Raw genomic sequence first — 25176 nt, 5'->3', positions numbered from 1 at the left:
GGCGCGCGCGGTATTGCGAAAGCGCGGCTGTCAACAACTAGGCCGTAGCGACGCGACGCAAGGTCGATTTCGTCAGCCCCATCGTTTCTAACCGCGCGGAAGAAATTGGGTGAAAAGTGGTTTCCACCGCGCGCGACCTCTCCTCTTATCGCGCCGATAATCTCCGGAGCAACGTGAAATCCGCGACGTCACTCGACTCGCCGCTCCGGTCTTTGTTTTCCCGCGATTTTTCGCTCGAAGCCCAGTGAGAGATTTGACGGTGTCGATATCGACTCGCGGTTTCAACATCGATCGACGAGTCATTTCTCGCTGGGAGGCCGTCGAATAATTGCGCGCATTGATATCAAATTGTTTCCAATATATTTCTCGAGTCTCGTTGCAATAAAATGTACATAATTAAACGATCCTTACCCCTGGTTCACAATTTTGCTTTAAGTAAGTTTTAAGGCTTAAGCCATAAGAAATTAACTAATCACAGGTGAGAGTGAGGGGAATAAATGCCTATGATTGGTTAATTTCTTACGGCTTAAGGCTTACAGCTTACTTAAAGCAAGATTGTGGACCAGGGGTTACAGTAAGAAAATCAACAGATTGGATTTGCTACTGCTTGCGTTATTGCTTTACGTTCTCGACTGTGATTGGTCGATTTTCTTATGCTTACTGATATTGGCCGCGTTCAGCAGACACAACTGCTGAGTGAGCGCTCAGTATGATTGGTTAATACTTTTAGATCCAGCCAATCATGTTAAGTAATCGTTGAGCGCTCGCTCAGCAGATGTGCTTGCTGAACGCGGCCATTAGTACCCACCGAATTTTGCTTGCACACGAGTTCGGCGTCCATCTGGTGATGGCGCGCCGAACTACGTGCGGCGGGTAGGCGCCGCCTGCGCGCAAATCGGAGCGTAAAGTGCGAAGCGCCTGGGCATTTAAAAATGGCGAGGCCCTCGGTATTGTTTTGCGTTATCAGCGCGGCGAGATTAAAGAGCGTCACGGGGCGCACACGTTCGCTGATGTAAGCACCGTCATCTCTCCGTGTTCGCCGCCTCGTCAGAGGAGGAAAGGAGTCATGGTCAACCCCGTTGTCGTTTGCGTTCTGTCGCTGGCCGTCGTGAGCCTGGGGATCGTTATGGACTGGACCTGCATCCAGTGCTGTTGCCTCTACATCGTATTAACTTGCTCCTGTTTGCTCGTCGGCCCGTTAATCATGATACTGATCAACATAGCCCTGTCGCCCAAGCACCAGACCGGCTCTGGCGCGGCTAAAACTGTCGCGGAGGTGGACGCCTTCCATAATATGTTGATGGTACGACGGGCGAAGCACCGGTGTGACGCTATTGTAGCCGTTCATTCTCGATTGTTGACCTTTCAGAAGGGATACGAGCCTAAGTCGGCCAGCGCCAGGAAGCACGCGCGTTACCCCGTCGTTTTCACTCGCCTGGTGGACGGCGCTCTGCAGAATCTCCTAGATCTGGTCTTTCAAGACTTCGTCGGCTTCTGGCTGAACGATCTGGCCTTCGGCTCGGAGCAGTTGATAGACAGCATGAAGCAGGACGTGTGGGGCGCGATACAGAGCCTGCACGACCGCCTGTCGCGCGTCGACCACACTAAATTGGTGGTCTGCAATATAGTGAACAAGCTGACCTTCCACTTCGAAAAGATCAGGATAGCCCAGGCGGCTTCGTAAGCGTCTCTTTTCGGCGGCGTGCTCGCGGGGCGAGGCGAGAAGCAACCGCTGATTCGTTTGTCGCATTTAGGTCAGAGGGGGAGGACCCTGTATTTATTTTGTCGGCGCATCTGATGTCGCCGGTCGCCGAGCTGGAGTATCTGAGGAAGATCAGCGAACTTTACATCCTGTTTTTGTTGCCGCGCAGTTACTCCCTCTCTCCGGTCAAGTTTCTCCTGAGGGAAGTCCTCACGTGCAAAAGTAAGCATCGAAAATGTTTGCGAATAATGCGCAGCTTCGATTAAGACAGCTTTAGTTATCTCTTCCTTCAGTCCTGAAGCCGGCGATAGACTTGATCACGGATCCCGATTACATCAATCAGAAGATCCTGACGTACATTGATCAGCAGCAGCTTGCCGAGGCGATGCACAGGAAAACGTACGAGTACGCGGAATCGTTCGAGGACTTTATCCGCATGATCAAGGGCACCAGGGATCTGGAAGTTCTCAAGCATATCAGATATAATATCGTTACCGAGATTATGCAAGCCACCACGGTGCAAAACGTGAAACGGGCCCAAGGTTTGGACCCGGAAAATAACGCGCTCGGGAACTCGGATGCGATCCGAGCGAGAAAACTGAAGAGGTACATCAGCCAGTTGACGTACGCTAAGAACACGTGCGAGTGTCACATGCAGACGCTTGGGTGGGACGGATATCCTCGTCAGGTTGCGTAGAGAATTATTCATTCGCGCGAATTACGGTGATGCGGCCAATACTTATTACAGTCGTATCTTTCAGGATATGGAGATCTGCGACGCCGCGGAGGTCGCGGAAGGCAGGATACTCCCGTTGCAAGCGATTCTGGACAACGTGACCGGCCGACGACATCTGTCTCAGTTTCTGGAACAGGTCGCCAGTCAGGGATTGATCGGTTACTGGGCGGCGGTGCAAGAATTACGCGCCGCAGAACGGTCCAGTTGGCATCAACTGGGAGCCGAGATCTTTTACACTTACATCAGATCGCCCACCGCCGAGATCAAGGTGGATAAAAACGTGCGAAAGCGGATGGAGGCCTTTCTCTTGGGCGACACGGGACCCAGTGTCTTTTACGAGGTCCAAGATAACGTTGTCAAGACGCTTCAGGACAAGTATTATCCGTCGTTCCTCGTTAGCGAGCAATATAAAAGCATGCAGGAGGCACTGCTCAATGAAAGAGCCGAAGGTCGGTATATATTAAGTTAGATTTTATTCAATTAAAGTTTATTTTAATCTTTAATTGGACATGAATTATTCAGAAACGTTATCTTATATATTGCCAATATTAATAAACTTTTGTCGTGCGTCAGGTTTGGTTGAAGACCGCGAGATCGTTGATGGCACGCTATCGGAGTCCTCGACTCTGCTTGTTGGCGAACGATCGAATTACGCTCGTAGCAAACTGGATCAGCTGCACGAGAAATTAAACAACAAAATGCAAGCATTGCAGGCGCTCAAATCCTCTCTCAAGCCCGAGAGCAAAGTACTCAGTATATTGGCGAAAGAGGTCGAATGGCTGCAAGGTGAAAAACGACAGTTGGAGGCGCATTTAAATCACACGGAAATGTGGGCTGAACATCTAGGTCACTGGAGAGCCGACGTACAGAGTGCAGAGGTAATGCAGTACGACCCGTTTCTTTGTGCACATTTACTGAGGAATTTTCTTGTCGATTTTTTAATTTATTTCTTTTTATTGAATAGATGCCTGATAACGGGGATCCTCCGCAATTTGTACTGGTTGTCCATATGGCAGAGGACGAGGACAATGACGAGAGCATATCCAGCGGATGGGTGGTGTTGAGGAAACTGCAGGACTTTCAAGATCTTCATAGAAAATTACGTCAGTTATGTTCTAACGTTAAGAGCCTGGACCTACCCTCGCAGCCTCTCAAGTTTTTCGGAAAATCCGACAAGAGCACCCTCGACAAGGCTAAGATGCAGATACAAAAATATTTAAATGTACGTTTTTAAGTAGGAATCTGGACTGTTGTATTAATGTTGCTCGCTTTATTCATTAATTTTTACAGTTCGTCTTAGAAGATGAGAGGCTTAATCAAAGTGAGGCACTGTACGCCTTTCTCAGTCCGAGCTCGGAGCACCTTAAAGCCGTCGTGGCGCCGTCTCCCAAGAAATCCCGCTTTTCTTTGTCCACGTTATTCAAAACGTACGCGCAACCAATTTCGTCGCATCGCCATTGATCTATTTTTGCTGACTCTGTAAATCTCTGTCTGACAGATCTGTCGGTAGCCACGAGCTACGCGACAAGGAAGACGAAGAGGATTATTCGTTGCTGTTGGACGATAGCGAGACGGGCCGTACCGGCACCGACAACTATCTGAATGCCAGTAAGGATGCGATCGCGGAGCCGCTGTACACGCTTCTCGGAGAAGTTTTCGATTTAAGAGGAGTATTTCGTTGGCTCAGACGGTCTCTCATCACCTTCGTACAGATTACTTACGGACGTACCATAAATAGGTGAGACGTCGCGCGTACAAAATTTTATTCTACATAAGATTTATAGAATCTTTGTCCGTTTTTAGATACTTAAAGTATAAATAACTAATCTCTTCACTTTCTTAATATTTTATGAAGCGATAAAGATATTTTTCAAGATAAATTTAACACGTTATTGATTTGCAGACAAATCAGAGATACCGTTGCCTGGGTATTTTCCGAGCCGATGCTTCATTATTACATACAATTATTTACGAGATCGTGGTGGCCGAACGGACAGCTCGTGTCCGAAACAGTTCTTCGCACCGACGAGGAAAAGTTGAAAACACGAGGCGAGGCGCGTAGGCAATTTCTCAACAATGTACCTGAAGTATTGACGAATCTAGTGGGAGCGCAGAGCGCTCAGCGTGGTGCGATTAAAGTTTTCGATTCTCTGCAGAACGTGAATCTGAATAAACAGTTATTTTACGTAAGTCAAATCTACTCTCGAGGTGTGTGTATATGTGTGTGTACAGAAATCTTTTTACACCCTTTTTTTTACTGATTTCTCTCTTTTACAGGATATATTTGAAGTATTAATGTACGAAGTATTTCCAGAACTGCAGCGTAAATAATGTTCCTTACCGAAATAAAGTATCAATGTGATATTATAATGAATACGCAACCCCGTTTCATTCCTTCTTAGCGGATTTTACACCATGTAATTTCCACACACAGTGAAATTATAGATCCACAGGTAAATAGCGATTACATATAGCCAACATTGAGAAAGATACGTATGTACGTACATATTTCTAATGCGGATAACGTATAATAAACTACACGCTTTATTAACAAACATTCCTAAATATATTATTTCTTTATAGTCGAAATGTTTTTGCGAGAGACATAACAAATGACATATATCATAGCGCACATTTCGCAAAATTAGTTTGAATGTTTCCTATATCACATAATGCTTGCTAGAAACGACCAACAACTTAAAGCACTTTATAGTTACCGCAAAATTGATACGAATATATCGTTATATTTATAAAAGTCTATTTGAACACGAGAATATTCATGTAATTGAATGAGAGTCAGAGTACCAACGAGATAAGACGTTATTAGGGTAGTAGAAATATTAACTCCATGTATCTGTTTCATCAATTTTAATCTTTATATATGTAATATGTATAAGGATATAAAGTATAAACAATTGAGCGCACATAACTTGCAATTTCAACGATTACAATGTACCTCATGTCGCTACGTACCTAATACACGTTCAATATATTCTAATAGCTTCTTGCGGTAAGGAAATGTCGTGTACAAGAGCAACCAATATGAAATGTACCTACACATCTGTCGCTTTAGAAAAAAAAATCCAAGAGTAAACATGTTTTAAAATTCATTAATGCTAAATACTTTGGCTAAAGAAATGTAGTATTTAAACATTACATGTATATATTATTTAAATAACGAATATACACACGTTACTGAAATAATATACAACACTAACAAGAGATTGATACAAAAGTAGAGTAATTAGTAACAAAGTAATGGACGTATATAAATCTTGATAAGGGCAATTATCTTTTTTATAAGTATAAGTACCTTTATCATGCTCGCATTTGGATCCACACTTACAAATATCGATTTTACGGTAACTATATTCATAAGATATTAATTCGGTAAATAGATATGTGCTACTTGCGGAATTAATTCGAATTCGAGAAATAAGTTCGCATAGTATGACGATACTGAAAAATATATAGCGAATAAGCGACAGAGATACGCATTAGATACATAAACATATCAATACAGACTTACATTTCTTTTTATTACATTAAAAATAGCGATTGTTATTATAAGTATTTAACATAGTCGAACACAACGAGAATCGCAATTGATCGCGATTTCGCAGTCATATCTGAGGAAATACAAATTATCTATTTGCTTGCACTGTGCAATACAGCTAAATTTTTGGTAACGTGTTGACTAGATACAAGCAATTTCGAGGAATAGAAAGAGTATTCCCGAATTATATAGGAACGGATGTAGTAGTAGTATATAGAAAACTTTATCTATATCCAGAGAACTGATCCACCGTTCGGTGTAATAATCTCCCGCTCTCTCCTATCTTCTATATAACTTTTTATAATGTACTTTCTTTAACAATACTTAAAGACCAATCTAAAATCTTTAAAATGCAGGAAACTGTAAATATGTTTATAAATGGTACTTAGCATAAGTAATGATCAGTAATATGTTTTGTCTTTATACAGGGTCGCGTCTGTGTCCATTCGAATCACAGCATATCCTGATGGCAATAATTCTGGTTGACTAGGCGAACCTTGTTCTTTATCACTTTTGCTGAAATGTAGAGGAGACTGTGATACCTAATAATTCCTTTTGATATACTTTTTTTGATTTTTTCCACTATTTATCAATCTTTTTTTTCTTCAATTTCAAACTGTAGATTTGCAGAGATTAAGTAAACATTTACAGTTTTTGAAAAGTGTAAATTGTACATCTCTTCTAATAATCTAGGTTTGCTCGAAATTGTTGTCTATAGGATCATAGAATTCTAAAATATAACGAACGTCTGCTTAAAAAACAATTAAATTTAGAAGGCTACGTCTTGCAATAAAAGTATTACAGTTGTGATTGCCTAAAATTTTTCTGCTGCAAATTTATGTAACAGACACTCGTTAATCTTCTTCGTCAAGGTGCAGCGATTTTGTAAGTAAATTTTCTGGAGATGTTCTTAAACAATCTTGCGGAAATAATGTAGAGATTTCATTCATGTTTCTTTCTATAAATTGCATTTTTGTATCGAAATCTGCCTTCTTAAATGCATCCCAACTTTTTGGATAAATCAACTTATTACGTGAGACAAAACGGTACATCAGAGGTGGCAAATATATTTTTAAACATGCCAAGCAAAGGCAGTGTCCTCGAGGGCACATTTTTATATAAAGTAAAAATGAAAGTTCGTCCAAAAATGATACACTTCTATCATTGCTTTTAATTATTTTTCCTTTAGTAAGAATTGTATGCATAAACATGATTAGATATTCTGTATCAACGTCATGGGTTTTTGCAGCTTTTTCTATTTCAGATCCATTGAAAATATCTAGAATTGCTTGTTCGTATTTATGTAGTCCTACATAAGGTCTGTTTTCTATATTTTCGCTCATTACAATCTATGAAAAAGAAAAAGAAAAAACTGGTACATTAAAAAATACCATAGCTTTTGAAATAAATTTTATAAACGTGTTAACAACTAAAATTACATAGACACTCAGTGCATCTAACTTTCTTCTGCATGCATGTGTTTTAATTAGAATTAGAAATAATATACTTAAAAACTATTTAGTAAAAAAAAAATACTTACGAAATTGCTCCGATTCTTTCTAGATGAAAACAAAATGACTATGCAGGACATGTACTTGGTCGAATTGCCAACAAGCAACTGAAGCGATATTATCAAGCAGCCAAACTTAAGACCTCCGTTAGTGTTAGGAAAATAAATTGTATGTTCCAAGATATACGTCCCTAAGCGTCACAGTCTCCTCTACGCGTCTAGAAAAAACGTCTTTCTCCTGTTTGTTTTTTATTTGGCAGTGAACTCGGGCCAATAATTTACAGTATAACGTTGCGTTGATCCTTCGAACAACCTATCGAGCCACATTGGTAATCCATCTAAAAGGTTGTCCTGATATAAAATGTTGCCCCCGCCCTGCAACATACGCACAATTGTCATCAGTGTGACAGTTAGTTGCTAAACATCAGGAGCATTCTCAATGTATTGTCGTATACCTCGTCTTGAGATAGATCGGATTCGTTGGAACTGTCGAAACCGATGAAAGCGCCTGCTTCCGGATCCTCCGGTCTTTGGGCAAGTTGTTTGGCCATCTTCTCCATACGCTGTAATATAATGCAATTGTTCGATTCAAATGATAAGATAGCCTTAAATAAATTTGCAGCAGAGAAATCTTAGGCATTCACAACCGTGACACTTTCATTTCAAGAAGTAGTCTTCTGAATATAATTGACTTTTTAAGTAAACATTCGTTATCTTTTATGATTTTAGGATCCTGTAGACTCGAAGGTGTTCGGATATTACGCACCTTAGAACCTTTACCCTTGGCGCATTCTGGGTGTTTAGCATGGTACATGCAGAAGTACTTTCGATGTCCGTTTAAGGACAGGACCGTGCCGACGCAGTTCTTGGCATTTATATTCAATTCTTTCTGCTCGGGTAAGGTAAGAGATAATAGCTTTTTGTACCAATTGAGACCCCTTTCTAATGACATATGTGCGAACATAAGCGTCTTATTCTTTCTGAAAACGAAAAACGGTTTACGATGACGCTCTCTTTCTGTACTTTGTTCTACGCACTTTTAATTTGTCACGTGTAAAAATTTCATACATTTATTATCATAAAATATTAACTAAAATAGAATACGCCGAGAAACGGGGCATACCTATAAGGCCACACAGCTTTGTGGAAAGCTGGTAATAACTTTAATCTGCTTTGGGCGTCAACCAGCAGAATGATGGTTCGACATCCTGGTTTCAAAAGCCGAACCAATCCATGGTATTTCTCCGCACGTAATTCGTGCAATCGTAGTTGCGGCTGCGACGGAAGCGGCTTGGCATTGTCATTGCACTGGACACGTTCAGCGTGGACACTTGCCTCCTCTAGCTTACTAGATACGAAAGTTCACGTATAAACATTCATTGGGCGTTTAACAAATTGACATAATACACAAGACATCATTTCTTCGTATAAATTTTAAAACTATACCAATTTCAATGTATGTAATTAATGTGCATGCTTCGAGCGACTAGCAGTTATTTGTTACTTGGCAAAATTATTCGAGGACCTACTAGCGCCTGATCTTGAAATCCATGCTCTGCGACGTTCAAACAAAAAGTCAGAAACATATGTATATTACTCCGCATTTTAATTCTACTCACACTAGGTACGACATTCCATATCCCGCGACTCCTATTAGCATGAGAGTTACTAGTACCGATATCAAAGACAAAATTTGCTCTTTTGTCAGATTATCGGATATATAATCTACTGCTAATAATGCCCTTCCTATCAATCTGTCTACAGTACCCTGCAAAAGTGTATTGAAATAATAATAATGGTACACTCCAATAATTTGCAGGTCGCGAAGGATGATTAACTGTGGATACATGCCTGTGCGTGTTCGTCCGCCAATTCGCCTACGACAGCAGCGTATGGTAAAGCCTCACTGGCGCGTAACAGCCTTTGTATAGTTTTCTCTAAATGTCTACGCGTCTCGTTCCATACACGATCATCCTGAACGGCTTCGACCCAACCGTGAGGGAGCCATTCGTACTTCAAGTGATTGGCATCTCGTCTCCATATAATGACGATATGTAATAAAGGCTCCAGCGGACTGCCTTCACCAGCGGATAACGCCGACACAAACTCAGGTTGCGTATCTTTGAACACGTATGCGTACCTGACGCGTTCCGTGCTGCGAACATTGTTAAATCAAACATTTGAAGAACATACACACGTAGAATTCGCGTCACATCTCTGCTGAAAATGTTACATTTCAACGCGGGAGATGTAACTATTAATATTTTGCGATTGTATTGAAATACCCATAAGAAGATTCCAGTGCCGCTTGTCTAAATTTGTGCCTAGCCACGTCGTGCAGTGGGCTGTTTTGCTGAGATATTAAAACGGCGCACAACCGTTTCTGCGGCCTCATCCATTCAGGCGGGCATATAGAGTCCAGCATAGCCTGATTCGAAAGTCTCGGTAGCACGAGAAACTTATTGTTGGCGATAATGTTATGCATGGTTTCGCTGGAAATGTCCTTCATGCTAACAGACGCCATGGGCTTCTCAGAATTCTCGTTGAAGAGCAGCAGGGTGTCTAGTTCTCCCGAGATCTTGTATTTCGACGTTATGTTTTCGGTCTCCGGTATGCCGATCTATAAAGTGCGTTAAAATTAACAAAGAGTAATTTGGGATTTAACATTAATATACAAAATATTTACCTGAACGAAGCCGAAAGCCGCCCGATCTCTATAGTAAAAAGACGTAAGCAAATATCGCAAGCGAATAAAGTCTCTCTTCTCAAATATTAAAGCGCGTATTCGATTATCCGTCCAGCCCGACAGAAAATTGTCTATGGTGGTATCGCTAATAGCACTTATTAATTTAGACGGTAGTCTACTTCGTACAAATTCTGCAAACAAACGGACTCATCAGTGCATGAACGGGGACAGCGGACGGGAGACGAGACTCGCGACGTCCCAACGGCAGTAACGTACCAACAACTTTCTGAATGCTAAACAGTGATTCCTTGTAGATGCTGGTGCGCCCATCGACGATAACGACGAGACACGGTAGAGAGTGGACGCCGAGCCTCCTCGCCAAAGTGGACTCCTTCTTGGCGTGCGCCGTAGCCAAGCCGAGTCCCAGCGGCTCCAGCTCGTCGATCAGTCGTCTCCAAGTAGGCTCCGCTTGCAGACACATGATGCACCAGTCGGAGTAAAACAGGATTAAATACGGCATGCGGTAAGTCTTGGGCACTATCACGTTCTCGAACGATCTGCAATTTTTCCCCCCGAGGACATTCAACGCGACGTGTTCGCGACGACCGCAGGTCACTGTTCTTTCGCAACAAGAGGTACGCACCGATATGTGATGCTCATCTTGTGGAACAGCGTGATGTCCCTGCTCTGATAGTGGAATTTAAAATTACTGGTAAACAATTCTTCCAGCGGATCGAGAACGTTGAAGTGACTGTTGTCTCTCCTTTGCCTGGGGATACCCTCCTCTGTGATTCCGTGATTATCAAACTTCCTCCTTCTCTCCGGATCTGTTAAAAGCTGAACGATTCGACGCGACAGTTAAAAATCTTACCTCCGGTCTCTAGCACTGTTTCGCACAAGACAATTTACCTCGTAAGCTTTCGTTATCTCCACAAATTTGTCCTCGGCCATCGGATGATCAGTTTTGTCTGGATGCCTACGAAAAGTTGCACAACATTTACACAGAAATACTCGGAACGAGCCGCTCCATGCGGTTCTACATTCTAAAGCGGAGAGACACAAACACACACACACAGAGGTGCAGCCACTCACCATTCCTTGACGAGGTGCTTGTACGCCTTGCGAATGTCCTGCACCGTCGCGTGCTTCGACACGCCCAGTATTTTGTACGGATCGCCCAGGGAGTCGCCGGCGGCCGCCGGCGGCGTCGACTGGAGCAGCGCGAGGAGGCTCAGCAGCAGGAACGCGCGTCCCACGTACGTGACGGCGGCGTCGTCGCGGGTCCGCCGCTCGCCCGTCGCCGCGAGTTCGGCCGACATCGTCGTTCGCGACGCAACGGCGCCGGGCAACCCGACCGGGGGTCTCCTCGTGCACCGCGGCACTGCGCGAGCTACCTCGCCGATTGTCGCGGGCGCCCGCGATACCGTCACCGTCCCCCTTACTCCCGCCTGCCGCACGCGCTCTCACCGCACTCGGGATCAGCGGACATACTTCTCGCGCGGGGACCGTCGTCGTCGTCTACCTGTCGTCGTCGTCGTCGCCCTCGCCGCGCGCGGAGCGTCGCGATACCGTCGGCGGGCAGCCACTCACGTCAACACTCCCCGGGCTACGGCCGCCACCATGTTGCGGACAGACGTATGGTTGAAACCACGGTGTAAAGATACAAGGTGAGGCAGTCCGGTGGACGAGCAGTGTCAACCAATCAGAAGTGGCCCGAACTACGGAGTTGACCAGTCAGAAACTTGCCCCAACCTTCGGACTGCAAATCATCGCGGTTGAATGCAGCAGGAGCCAATGAGCGATTGGCCCCAAAAATTGCTTACGCGCGCTATGTTTCACCAGGTTTCACCTTGTATCTTTACAGCGGGGTTGAAACGCCCCCACCACTCGCGAAAGATCGGCGAGATGCGCCCACTTATTTGCGTAACCGGGAGCGAGGCTCGCCGAGAGGCGACATTTTCGATCTTCCGACGATCCGTCCGCGTTTAATTTCGCGCGAGCGATATAATTTCTCTCTCTTTCTCTCTTTCTGCGGACGACGAGATCTCACGGCCGATTTGCAAACGGCGCGCGGCGAGTTCTCATGTGGCCGACCGCGGGCCCTCGGCGAATCAACGCCGCGCTCGCCGGTCTCCCCTTTTTTTTCCCTCTCTCACTCTCTCTCCGTCCCGCTCGCGCGGACGACGTACGTTTCAGCGCGTGCTTCGGCCCGCCGTTTAAACTCCTCCATGACAATCTCGTGTCCGTCCGGCGCGGCGCAGCCCGGCTCCCGGTGTATCAGCACGTCGAGTGCCGCGGTGTCGTGTTCCGCGCGATGCCCACGTCACTAAGTCGCGTTACAATCGTTGCGATCCGTGTCCGGCGCAGTCAACGTAATTTCGCTCGTTGCAGCGCGCGCGATCTCGTGCATCTCGCCCCTGCGTGCGTTTTCCCTTCGCGACGACCTCTGCGGAACGTGTCGGTGAGTAATTCGACCGGCGGAGACGCAGCGGAATTTCTGCGCGCAATTACGTCGTCCTTATTTAAAGAGCTCGCCTGGAGCGAGAGATCGGTACGCCCGTCCGTCTTAATAAAATTGCATCGCTCCACGGGTTCGTCGCCGGTTAAGTTGGCCGAGGTTTCGTCGGTGTTGCGCTCAATCTCGCGGCGAGTTCCTCGCTCCTCTCTTCCTTCCAATTTTTATGCATACGTATGTGGACACGTATATATGAATGTTAATTTTACCTGTGCACTAGTAACAGAAACAGATGCGCCCAGCGTTACGCCTTGCCGCCGCGCTCCAACATGGTTATGGACAGCTGAAGCGTACTCCAGGCAGCCGTTGAACAGTCCCGTAGGGAATACAAGCACCCATGAGAGCAGGGGAGCTAAGCGGACTCCGTAGAGACAGCTCTGCCCCTTGCAATCGCCGAGGGTCAGACACGACAAACGCGAGTGGTTCAAGGGTGGACGGGCGCACGTCGAATGAACCTGTGATACTGCGACGTGGACGCTTGCGTTATAAGCGGCGATTGTAAGGTACGAATGCAACTTGTACCAGCAAGTATCTGGGCATCGTGGTAACAATGTAATATTAACTCTTTCGAGTAACACTTTGCGTTACGTGCGATAGCGCGTTTTCAGTTTTATACACTTGCTTCGATCTTTACTTTGCACCTGATTTTAGCAGGCAGGCTTTGTAAACAAAACCAACTTTCCGTTGGCACTTCATCCCTCGATGTTACCTCTCCTCGCCATATCTCACCTTTGCAGCGATAAATTAAATTAAATTAATTTCCAGAAACAGCAGCATGACGTCGAGAACTATGTACGTAGCGCAAGAGGGACCTGCGAACGCCCTAGCCCTGAACAAAGATAACAATCAGGTTGTGATAGCCGGTCGCAATGGTACGTCTTTGTGTTAGTCTAAAGCAAATGGATTCTATAAAACAATCGGGATATACGATAGATTATTTATTGCAAATGGAGTGAAATTGTTATAACAGTAATAATTAGTTAATTTCACATCGTCAAGCTTTCTGTTTCTGTAGAGAGCAGTGATTCGTATCTCGTGGCATTATGTTGTGCACGGGAGTATTATATCGCTGACTTTGTTGCAGTTTTTAAAATATTTACATTACTGGAGGACAAATTTGAAGAAGCCTGCAATCTTCGTGTTGGGAAAAATCTGAACTTGAATTTTTCCTGCAACGATGTTGCCTGGAATCTTAACGATGGTAATTCAATCACTAATCACAGTTGTGACTAATATGCAATATACCTTTAATTGTACCACCTTTAACTATCAGTTTATATTGAGTTTTGTATTGAACAATTCACTGCGAAAGATAGATACACGAATGTTTTCTGACTTGCATCAAAGCTCCCTGTTTAGTTCCACTACTCTCCCCACATGTCATTTATATATTGATGCCCTACGTTAAAGTAATTTGTCAAGTTATTTTTTTTATTACAATGTTACATTAATTTGTAGACCATATACTTGCCACTGCAGCAACAAACGGTGCGGTCGTTCTGTGGAACCTGAATAGACAGTCTCGATCAAAACAGGATCATGTATTCGTAGATCACAAAAGAACTGTGAACAAAGTAAGCTTCCATATGACAGAGCCCATGTGGTTGATATCGGGTTCGCAAGATGGTACCATGAAATGTTTTGATTTGCGAGCAAAAGAGGCTATTAAAACTTTTTATAGGTAAAGTGAGCTTCGTGAATTTATGCAGCACACGTGCTCTACGCAACTATTGATGTAATGATAAAAATTTGTTGTTATCTCAAGATTTGTTTGAATTTGAAAAGGATTTTTTTATTTAATTTGATAAACAGTTATTATTATATACTTATACATTATATTCACGTTTGCAGTAATACAGAATCTGTGAGAGACGTTCAATTTTGTCCACAACAACCTCATACTTTTGCTGCTGTATCGGAGAATGGTCATGTACAACAATGGGATATGAGAAAACCGGAACGTTACTTTCAGCATTTTACAGCGCATAGTGGCCCGATATTTGCTTGCGACTGGCATCCAGAAACCACTTGGCTCGCTACAGCATCTAGGGACAAAACTATCAAAGTACTTTTATTCCCTACACATTAATACGAATGCCCGCGCGAAATATATGATTGTACGATCATATAAATATTGTATAATCGTGTAAATATCAATGTATCGTCGTGACTTTACAGGTTTGGGATTTATCGGGTAAACCAAGTTGTGATTACACTATACACACTATAGCGTCAGTGGGACGTATAAAATGGAGACCTCAGAAAAAGTATCACATAGCTAGCTGCGCTCTAGTCGTTGATTGCAGCATAAATGTATGGGATATCCGCAGGCCGTACATTCCGTTCGCAAGTTTTAATGAGCATAAGGACGTTCCTACAGGTGTGGCGTGGAGAGGCAATCCGCAGTCGTTCCTATCAACAAGCAGAGTAATACTATCAACCATTATTTGCTCTTTTTTTTTATTACAACGTCGCGGCAAAAATATCATTCTTATGCTTTCACTCCACGTAACAGGATTGTACTTTATACCATCACGTTTTTGACGATGCAGTAAGACCGGCCAGCAAAGCAAATCCACAGAGCGTGGCAATAAGTTTAAAACATGATATTACATGTGCTTCTAAAGTGAAGTATGAACCAGCGAGTATTGCAAGACAGCTAAGTAATTTAATGAGGTAAATTTTTTTTAATTATATTGTACGATATAAAAATATATTGAGATTATAAAACTCACGATAAGAGAGGAACGAAATTGTTATACACTGTCAATGTGAGCCATTAACGTTAACAACTAACTTTTAATTAAAAGAGTTTCCACAAAGAAGTCCATTTTTGTTTTATTCAATTTTGTTTAGATTTGTTATACATATATCTCTATTCTTTTGTAGGCGAACACCTGTGACAAACGATGACGCCTTCTGCATGGCTTCAAGTATAATGCACAGATTTCGCGGGTGTGTACGCGAACCGACCTGGTTTAAGATAGCCGCAGAAAATTATTTGCTTTCTGGAAATTTAAGTGAAGCTTGTGATCACAATGCACGTGTTGCATACGACTTTGGCAATTATGTTGTAAGAAGAGATCTATTATTTTCATACATATACAGTAAATATAACACGTGTAATAATTTCAATGTACTTAATAATCTTATTTACAGGTCAGCAATGCGTGGCAAGTCTTGAAGATTATGTATACCGACCCGTTCGAGATACTTCAAAAGAGTGCACCGACTGTACCTAAAGAAGATATAGCCAACACGTCGAATATAGTACCAGGAGCAACAAAGAATTCGGGTATGGAACAATCAAACGCGAGTAAACAATCGAGTAAGTATGAGTAAGAATATCATGAACAATATATTAATATTTTGTCATTGTATTACGCTTAATTTCATAAATTTATTAATTTTCTCAGGTCACGAACAGGATGCAAAATCTCTTCAAGGGGAAAATCCTGCTGGTGTTGCCAGTGGCGGTGATGATGAAACGGAAACAGAAACTGAAGCGCCGGAGAATCAAAATGTTATAGGACCGTCGAATAATACGGAAACTGTTTTGCCAAGGTACTTATTACAATATTCGCGCTGTTGCATAAATCTTAGACTTATATTGTGCGCGCGCATGCCAAGATTAATTGATATGCATTGGTGTGATTAGAGTACTTGACATTAATTCTAATTACAGGAGACCGTTGCTTAGCGACATACCTTCCACATCCCGTGGTGATTTCATCTTCGGCGAAACTGAATACGAACCCGTGTCTCTGGAACATCCTGGCGAAAGTAGGCAAACTGTGATGCGTATGGAGGATGACGAGTGGACTAAAGAATTGCAAAAGGAGGCTTTTCCTTTACGGCACGAGATCAAGGACCGATCTCCACCACCGGAGCAATTTCCCAATCATCCTCCTGATCTCAATGAGAATTCAGCTTCCGTTATAGTTGAGGATCAACCTCAGTTAGTAGTTCCTGTTCTACCTAAGCCTCTTCCCTTTGATTTTACACCTCACGTACTGGACGGGCTGCGCTTTCACACGGCAATAAGAGATGTACAGACGACAGTATCGATGCTTATCGTTCTGGGTGAAATAAGGAAAAAATTGAATATTCCCATAGCTCTACAGGAACATTGGATATTAGAATACTTGGACATGCTTGGCAAATTTAAACTCTGGCATGTAGCTACGCAGGTTTGTTCATAATTAAAGAATCCATTCTATCACTTTTGCAACCGACATTTTTCACAATTTTTTGGTAGAAATTATTGCTGAAATATTGTGTTGTTTTAATTGTTACGCTATGAAATAGATATTTGTTTTATAGGGTTTGCTAGTAAATAATATATAGGCAGATTTTTAATAAAGAAATTTACTTACAGATAATACAATTGGCATGGATTCCTTCTATATCGCAAATGAATCAACAGTCGACTACGATACATGCGTGTTGCGTAGCATGCACGAAATCATTGCAACGGTCTGCGTGGTTGTGTGATCATTGCCATACGCCCGAACACGCTTTGTGTTCTCTTTGCAACCAGGTAAAAGAAATTTAACTCTTTCCGTTTAAGCTTGTGAAATAATTATGTATTCATTTAAAGTAAAGTGAACTGAAAGACAAATGCACACAGGAAATTACAATTACAGTACTTTTGTCAAATTGAAAATATTGTGTATCGTTTTTATACAATATGCTATATTCTTTGCAGTTGTTCATGTATACAAATTCTCTCCCAAAAATTTGATTGACTTATCATGTGTTTTATTTATTAAAATAATACAAATTATACAATTTTAATTAATCACAAATTTATCACAAATGCGTTATGATAATTGATTATAATTAATAGGGAAATTAGCTGTATTTTATTATAATAAAATAATTCCGGTATAAAATATTAATTGTTATGCTATTATGTTCATTATGATCAATTTTATAATATTTTTCATACAGGTGGTTCGTGGTATCTATGTATGGTGTCAAGGCTGTGCACACGGAGGCCATGTAAATCATATGAGGGAATGGTTTAATAGCAATCGACAATGTCCTACTGGTTGTGGACATCTATGTGAATATAACTAAGGAAATACGTCAACATTCGTTATAAATGTTGGAATTTGTTTGAAATAAATTACTATAATAAGAATATCATGACATGAACGCAGCAGAAGAGTTCCTGTACAAAGTTAGGTTTTATACAAATGCAACATATGCGATATACATAGATATATTAAGCAAAACAAGTTGTTTAGAAAAGTTTAAAATTAATAATATCTAGATATCACTTAAAATGAATTATCTAGGTGATATTCTATTCAATTCAGATAAAATTATTAATGAATACACAAGTATATTTTTGAAGTAATCCATTGTACATAAGAATTGTCTTTCAATTAATTATTTTGGATTAATATGTTTGAGACATGTGCATATGTGAAGCAGTGTAAATTTTTTAATTGATAAGTATTTTTAATTGATAAGAGAACGAAAGACTTTATATAAACTTATTAACAAATTTTATATAACTTTATAACAAGATCTTAATTAAATCTTTATTTGTTTAAATAGTAATTCAAAAATATTTCCATCTGGAATTGTTCTATCTATTCTAGAAATAATTGTTAATCCATTACGTGATGGGTTTATAAGACAGTAATTATAACATTTTAATGTAATAACTAAATCACGTAACAACATGCTTGTGTAATCTTTTTTTATTACAAATTTTGAAAATACTAAAAATTCGAGCTTATAATTACTCAGTTTTGTGAATTTAATATTTGATATGGTCACATATATTGCTTTGAAGTCAATATTTACATTAACATTTGTGAAAGTAGAAAATATGTATTAATGAGTATTTTAGTAGAAATTAAGTTCACAAAGTATCTAATTTTAACTGATAAATATAGTTAAGAGGAAACTGGTCTTTTTTGATACAATAATGATAATGATCATTCAGCCGTTGAAGGAAGAAGGTATATGTCAAATTTGTCGACAATGTATGAAAAATCTGACAACATATAGCTGATGAAAAGTATCAAATAATAAAATTTGTTTATTCTATGTGTTTGTATTTTGTAATATTTAGAAAATCAAGGTGTGCCTAAAACAACTGCAAATTATGATTCGTCCTATTCTATGATGATATAAAAAGGAAGCATATAATCGCAAGTAATAAGAAATACATTTAAAATATTAGGATGTAATTATTATCCATTTTTAATTTTACTTAAGTCATACTCATTATTTAATTGTGCTTACGTATATGTATACATATCGCATTTTTTGTAACAGAACTTTATTTTCTAGTCGGATTAGATAATAATAGAAATAAATATTTAGCTAAAGAAGAATCGTTACGTATTATCACTGTCTTGGAAAATGAACACGTATAACGTTACAAAAACCGGCGTATGATTTTTTAATGTGTCAGATAAACTGTAGAAAAGCTTGTAAATATTTATTTACATTTATACTTGTTAAAATTTATCAAAATAAAAATTAATTTAAAACACGTTGTAAAATCCTTATAAAGTTTTTAATTAAGTGATATCTTGTAGAATTATTACCATCGATAAGATGTTCCTTAATTTGTCGAAATTCTATTTACGGAAAGTTTGATGGCTGAAAAGGTTACGTTATTATTTATCAAAAGATACATTTTGACACGTAACAGAACGCACGCAGAAAGTCTCGGCTGTAAATTATAAATTTGTAACAAGACAAGATGGAAAATGTAAAAAACAATTAAAACAAACTGACTTCATGTTATAATGTTAGTCTCTTAAAAATGGTTAATCCCCGATCACGTTCTCTAAATTAATTTAATGTTTTCGCAGCGAAACAAGTCTGAAACGGAATAAGAATATGCGTCTTTTGATCCTCTAAGAAAGCATAAAATTGATTAGGAAAGCATGATGGGCGAGAAAGTTACAGGAGATGGCATATCGTTGTTACCGATGTGTCGGAAAAGTAGATAGTAAATTTATCGACGCGTGATCATTCAGAGCGCGCCAAATTAAGCTGTGCCACTTCTTATAACCTCTTCTCCCATCATGTTTTCCTAATAACTTTTACGATTTTAGGAAGGTATCGCGTCACGTATTTCATCTCTCGTCCAGCTTCTAATTGTCTCAGACGAAGGATGATAAATTCATACAATTATAAGTATTTAAAAATGTCGTACGCAATAAAATAATATGTAACGTAATATAATGTATGTAAATATCACATGCATATACATATAAAATTATTATTTAACTCCATTTTAATTATGTAATAATTTTAACATGATCTTAACAGCTGGTACCTAGTAATAAGGCAATAATATGTATAATCCGAATATACATACATATACAAATATATTGATCGAATGTGTCAAAATAAAAGTAACTAATTAATTGGTTAATTAATATACTAATTAATTTTACCAAAGGAATTTGTGTTAATTGAATCAATTTGGTAACAAAAGTTCGTAAGTTAATAATAAATCGATCGTTTAAACTTTCAAGGATACTGTTATAAATGCGCCTGTTCAAAATAATTTTCAATCTAAAATTGTTTTCAGAAAAGTTTAACAAGAAAAATTGTAATTAGACGTAGGAAAAATATACTCAACTTTCTTCTTCGAGGCAAAAATGTTTCCGCCCGGGATCGAACCGGGGACCTTCCGCGTGTTAGGCGGATGTGATAACCACTACACCACGGAAACCTTGTTGTGGTAGAGGGTCTTTCTTCAACCTATCTACTACAAGAGTACATAAAATTTTAACAAATTCTTTCAACTAATGTTAAAGTAAATTAATATTAATTATAATAGTGATTGTCATTCAATCTTTCTCGTCGCGCCACAATTGTAACTTAACTAACATTGAGGTAATATTTTTCACAATAAATTTTCTGTATTATTAAAAAATGCCAGGTATGGTGAAGAAAACACTAACGTTGTCACTTATTTCTAGACTTTAACTCTTTTGCAATGCCTATTTTGCGAATAGTTACCTCATAAGATCGTCACTACTGGAGACCCTGGAGACTAAGGACAAATGCAGAGATAGACATTACGCTAGAACAGATGGACGTAGTAAAATTTATCAAGTCAAGACGTATAGAATGGCTGGGACATGTGCAAAAAATGACGGATGGAAGAATACCTAAGGCAATATTGCATGATAGGCTGTTTGGAACTAGTAGACGAGGAAGACCACATAAAAGATGGTCTCAGGAGGATCTGAAAAGGATTGGAGTTGGAGGATGGTGGAACAAGGCTCAGGATAGAGAAGTCTGGGGTCAAATCGTTGAGAAAGCCAAGGCCCACATCGGGCTGTAGCGCTAAAGAACTCTTTTGCAATAGTTGGAAAGGCGCAGATTCTATACAAAGTTAGAAGACGGGTCAATAATAAAACTAGTAGACGTACTGTCAAGTGCTCGCGCATTTATTCGATGTGACGGTGGTCAAAGCGGAGTACTTTGAATTCTCGAATGACGGTATCGCTCGATATTGAAATATTTATTTATTCAAATAGCGGTTTACAATTTTAATGGAAATAACTAATGATGAGCTGCTTTCCTCATCTGTACCAGGATATTTCCAAGTTCCTCCCGCTTCCTCTTGGCACGGATGTGTGTGCCCAGCTAGAACATTAGGAAACGCACTTAGAAATCTTTATTCTCCGCTCTCTGAAAAGGTGTCGACATTTTCGAAAAAAATTTCCTGCTCCGCAACACTGGTCCTGCCTGAAGCAGGACATAAAAAATTCAGGATCTTTTAGATCCCTTCGCTACATACTCTTTACTCGACAATCGGTATTCCATAAGGCGGAGCGCAAAGTTAAATAACATTGTATTTCTGAAATCTACTATAGTTGTCTAAAAAAGAGAGAGAGAGAGAGAGAGAGAGAGAGAGAGAGAGAGAGAGAGAGAGAGAAAAATCGCAAGAGACATTTACCCGTCTCTTCAAGAACTTCAAGGCGCGTTTATCCTTCGACACCTTGAGCAACTCCATAGCACGCTTCTCGTAAGGGGCATGCCCTGTGACCTCCCGGATCAGGTCCCTCACGAACTTGCTGTGCTTGGTCTGCTTCTGCAATGAAAAATTGCGGCCGGGTTATAACACACGTGAGAGAGAGAGAGAGAGGACAAATATCGCGACGTCTCGTGCACTAAATTACGACGCATCGCCGACGTCGGCAAACGTGCGTTGTACGCACAAAACAATGACGGAGGTTACATCCACTCACCCCTTTTAGCCTGGCCGGTCGCAGGCAGACGGTCTTTTCCTTCTCGGACTTGCTTTTGGCCACGCGGATCTTGGTCGTTTTGTGACCCTTGTCGAGGCCGACGGCCAACTCGTATCTCGGAGCCATCCTGCGGACAGATACAACGGGGGGTTTTTAGGTTATCTCACGAGGAACGCTCGTTTAACGTAAATCGGGCGGGTCGCGTATCTATATACAGCAAGTTGCAAGCCGCGCATGGACGCCCGAACGAGTGCATCGTTCGGACTTTTTAGATCACGAACGGATCGCGGCGATATTTCAAGATTCCGACAGTCTGCTAACCTCAGTGACGAACGTCCACGTTGAGAGAGAAGCGTTCTTCTCGCTTCTACACGCGCGCATGCGCGCATGCGTGGAACCTTCGCTTGCTTCAAGCAGTTCGAGACCCCACCGCGCGGCTTCAGATCGCGGCGCTGGTGGCGTAGTAGCGGAAGTAGAAAAAGGATCTCATTTCCGTGGGACGTTTCTCGGGATTGTCAGGTTTCGTTGCTGGTTATAACCTCAAATCGGTCCCGGGACACGTGCTTCTTCAAGCGGTCGAGTGCCTCCCCGAGGGGGAATTATTTATTAGAAGACGGGGCGAACACTTTGTTTTTCTGGAACGCAGATTGCAGTAAATTAGAAAAATGGTTTTATACAATTTTAAGAAAATCGCGGTTGTGCCAACTGCAAAGGTTAGCCATCATCTTTTACGCCCGGTCTACAATGGAGTTGTTAGTCGTTAGAAGTCCTTCCTCTTCCACTCGGGAAGAAACAGGATCGACCTAGAGTTCCGACTTCTGACTAACTCATTGTAGACCGGGCCTTGTGTTACATTTGTTGTAATATGATATTCCATCGTGACGTTATACATTATTTCACCAAGCTGACCTTTATCGCAGGACTTCATCGACATAATCTTGTCGAAAACGCAACGGAAGACGCCGACTGTCGTCCACAAGCAGTACAAGATCACGAGGATACGCGCATTCTACACGCGGAAGGTGAAATTCACGCAGCAGAATTTTCACGACAGATTGTCTCAGATAATACAGGAGTTTCCCAAGCTGGATGACGTTCATCCGTTCTACGCCGACTTGATGAACGTCCTGTACGACAAGGACCATTATAAGCTAGCCCTTGGACAGATAAATACGGCCAGGCACTTGATCGACAAGTAAGAAAACGGCGCTTTGTACGTGTTGTGCGAATAATGAGATCTTTACTAGGCGTGCTTTGTGATTGCAGCGTAGCAAAGGATTATGTGCGTCTCTTGAAATATGGGGATTCGTTGTATCGGTGTAAGCAGCTGAAGAAAGCCGCCCTGGGCCGAATGGCCACCATCATGAAGAGACAAGCGGCCAATTTGACGTACCTTGAGCAAGTCCGTCAACACTTGGCTCGGCTGCCCAGTATAGACCCTTACACGCGCACGATAATCATATGCGGCTTCCCGAACGTCGGCAAGAGCAGTTTTATCAACAAAGTAAGCGACACTGTAATGACAATTTTATGAGCTCGTATCGTCGCGCGCAAGTAACGCTCGGTGTAATTATTTGTGATTTACTCTCGCTCGATAGATCACTCGGGCCGACGTCGAGGTTCAACCGTACGCGTTCACGACCAAGTCTCTGTTCGTGGGGCATACCGACTACAAGTACTTGAGATGGCAAGTGATAGACACGCCTGGAATATTGGATCACCCGCTGGAAGAGAGAAACGTCATAGAAATGCAGGCGGTGACTGCTCTCGCTCACCTGCGAGCCGCTGTGCTTTACTTCTGCGACCTGTCGGAGCAGTGCGGTCATACCTTGGAGGAGCAGGTGAGGCTGTGGACTATGACGTAGCAGTTGCGAGTTTGAACATATTGTGAACTCCGCTTTGTCCGTGTAGGTAAAACTTTTCGAGTCCATAAAGCCCTTGTTCACGAACAAGCCTCTGATAATGGTCATGAATAAAATGGATATTGTACGATTGAACGAGTTACCGCCGGAGAAGAGGGCCGTTCTGAAGCCGCTCGAGAACGACGCGAATGTGCCTGTGCTGGAAATGAGCACCGTCACCGACTTCGGGGTGATGGAAGTGAAATTGGAGGCTTGCGAGCGACTGCTGGCCTTCAGAGTCGATCAAAAGATTAAGACCAAAAAGGTAGTTGATCCACAGGTCCTCTAACGTCGAAAGATTCGATTCGTGGTGCCGTAATGCACAATTTGTGATACTTCCAGGTGGAAGGACTTCTTAACCAATTGCACATTGCTCAACCGAGGAGAGTGGATCCTAATCGCGTGCCGTGTATACCGGAGAGCGTTCTGAAGAAGAGGCAGGCTGCCGCGGAGAAAATCGCGAGAAAACGCAAATTGGAGAGGGAGATAGAGGAGGAAATGGGAGACGATTATGTGCTTGATTTGAAGAAGAATTACGATATCGAGGGAGAGCAGAAATATGATGTTATCCCGGAGATATGGGAGGGTCATAATATCGCGGATTACATAGATCTAGACATATTTGAGGTCAGTGTGAACTTTGTTTTATCGAATTGCGTAAAAGTGTCGTGGCGAAGCTCACTTCTATGCCATTCTTCCGCTTACAGAAATTGAATCAACTAGAAAGGGAGGAGCAGTTGAGGGAAGAGGCCGGCCTCTACGATTACAAAGTGCCGGAATTGTCGGAGACGATGCGCGAGATTGAGCAGCTGGCGAAGCAGATTCGCGAGAAGAAGTTCGTCATGAAGGACGAGGCGCGATTAACGAAGGCTTCCACGAAGCCGGTTATGCCGCGTACGACCGCGGCCAGGAACCGCGACCGATCGGTCGCAAAGCTGAAGGAGGAAATGGAAGATCTAGGTGTGGATATGGGAGATACCAAAAACGTGAGTGTTGCACGTATATTCCGGGTGTTCTCGAGAAAATGGCTTAGGATCATTTTTCACGTCGTACTGTTTATTCAGTCGCTGCTTTAATTTCAATTTGTTGATACTGTTGTGTATATATTATGTTATATTCTGTATTAATTGTAACTAGGCGCACTTCAAACGAACGAGAGGACGGTCCAGATCGCGGTCGGAACCTGCTAGCAAGCGGATGCGCGTGGAAACGGCGTCACAGTCGCGTGCCCGCAGTGTCTCGAGACCGCCACGAGATGAGATGGGTGTTAAAAACATGGCGGTAAGTGAGAGACACGTATTTGAAGGCTTCAAACGCAAATGATCCAC

General features: G+C 41.8%; 5 protein-coding genes and 1 non-coding gene across 8 annotated transcripts in view; 3 read left to right on the top strand and 3 right to left on the bottom strand.

Annotated features, from left to right (window-relative positions):
* Window positions 1–850: 850 nt before the first annotated feature.
* Window positions 851–4808, top strand: LOC105568760 (sorting nexin-25-like). The gene is made up of 11 exons (XM_012024665.1): window positions 851–1303; window positions 1370–1680; window positions 1755–1924; window positions 1996–2390; window positions 2464–2887; window positions 3012–3316; window positions 3403–3660; window positions 3729–3865; window positions 3937–4176; window positions 4342–4624; window positions 4716–4808. The coding sequence occupies exons 1-11, from the start codon at window positions 1067–1069 to the stop codon at window positions 4767–4769; spliced, it is 2814 nt and encodes a 937-aa protein (XP_011880055.1). The 5' UTR covers window positions 851–1066; the 3' UTR covers window positions 4770–4808.
* Window positions 4809–5291: 483 nt separating this feature from the next.
* LOC105568759 (dnaJ homolog subfamily C member 16) lies at window positions 5292–11678 on the bottom strand. Of its 2 annotated transcripts, none has more exons than XM_012024663.1 (13): window positions 11283–11678; window positions 11100–11166; window positions 10834–11027; window positions 10467–10747; window positions 10191–10381; window positions 9790–10124; window positions 9356–9659; window positions 9124–9272; window positions 8628–8852; window positions 8271–8484; window positions 7960–8067; window positions 7535–7879; window positions 5292–7343 (listed from the first exon to the last, which is right to left on the bottom strand). In XM_012024663.1, exons 1-12 carry the CDS (start codon window positions 11507–11509, stop codon window positions 7754–7756), a joined length of 2421 nt encoding a protein of 806 aa, XP_011880053.1. In that variant the 5' UTR covers window positions 11510–11678; the 3' UTR covers window positions 5292–7343; window positions 7535–7753. The 2 variants fall into 2 exon arrangements, with proteins under 2 accessions (XP_011880053.1, XP_011880054.1); XM_012024664.1 differs by having other exon boundaries at window positions 5292–6510.
* Window positions 11679–12361: 683 nt separating this feature from the next.
* LOC105568758 (WD repeat-containing protein 24) lies at window positions 12362–19051 on the top strand. 2 transcript variants are annotated; one of them, XM_012024661.1, is made up of 14 exons: window positions 12362–12651; window positions 12926–13208; window positions 13471–13577; window positions 13790–13906; window positions 14164–14386; window positions 14557–14770; window positions 14884–15132; window positions 15221–15381; window positions 15595–15778; window positions 15865–16033; window positions 16122–16269; window positions 16391–16895; window positions 17084–17245; window positions 17659–19051. In XM_012024661.1, exons 3-14 carry the CDS (start codon window positions 13481–13483, stop codon window positions 17785–17787), a joined length of 2358 nt encoding a protein of 785 aa, XP_011880051.1. In that variant the 5' UTR covers window positions 12362–12651; window positions 12926–13208; window positions 13471–13480; the 3' UTR covers window positions 17788–19051. The 2 variants fall into 2 exon arrangements, with proteins under 2 accessions (XP_011880051.1, XP_011880052.1); XM_012024662.1 differs by lacking the exon at window positions 12362–12651 and adding an exon at window positions 12694–12741.
* Window positions 19052–20346: 1295 nt separating this feature from the next.
* Trnav-aac lies at window positions 20347–20419 on the bottom strand. Its single transcript has one exon. It is a non-coding gene; the product is annotated as a tRNA-Val (tRNA).
* Window positions 20420–21123: 704 nt separating this feature from the next.
* Window positions 21124–22370, bottom strand: LOC105568757 (60S ribosomal protein L36). Its single transcript, XM_012024660.1, has 4 exons — window positions 22269–22370; window positions 21948–22074; window positions 21656–21790; window positions 21124–21342 (listed from the first exon to the last, which is right to left on the bottom strand). Exons 1-4 carry the CDS (start codon window positions 22334–22336, stop codon window positions 21259–21261), a joined length of 414 nt encoding a protein of 137 aa, XP_011880050.1. The 5' UTR covers window positions 22337–22370; the 3' UTR covers window positions 21124–21258.
* Window positions 22371–22405: 35 nt separating this feature from the next.
* Window positions 22406–25176, top strand: part of LOC105568756 (probable nucleolar GTP-binding protein 1) — a 4648-nt gene continuing 1877 nt past the window's right edge. Inside the window, exons 1-8 of the mRNA XM_012024659.1 lie at window positions 22406–22660; window positions 22868–23142; window positions 23214–23451; window positions 23546–23788; window positions 23859–24113; window positions 24191–24475; window positions 24556–24834; window positions 24986–25129. Of these exons, the coding sequence (XP_011880049.1) occupies window positions 22613–22660; window positions 22868–23142; window positions 23214–23451; window positions 23546–23788; window positions 23859–24113; window positions 24191–24475; window positions 24556–24834; window positions 24986–25129 (1767 nt within the window). The 5' untranslated portion in view covers window positions 22406–22612. The remainder of the gene's footprint in view (window positions 22661–22867; window positions 23143–23213; window positions 23452–23545; window positions 23789–23858; window positions 24114–24190; window positions 24476–24555; window positions 24835–24985; window positions 25130–25176) is intronic.

Source organism: Vollenhovia emeryi, unplaced genomic scaffold (genome assembly GCF_000949405.1).
Source record: "Vollenhovia emeryi isolate VEMERY1.0 unplaced genomic scaffold, V.emery_V1.0 DF939127.1, whole genome shotgun sequence".
Lineage (NCBI taxonomy): Eukaryota > Metazoa > Arthropoda > Insecta > Hymenoptera > Formicidae > Vollenhovia > Vollenhovia emeryi.
This window is presented reverse-complemented; position numbering and strand designations above follow the sequence as displayed.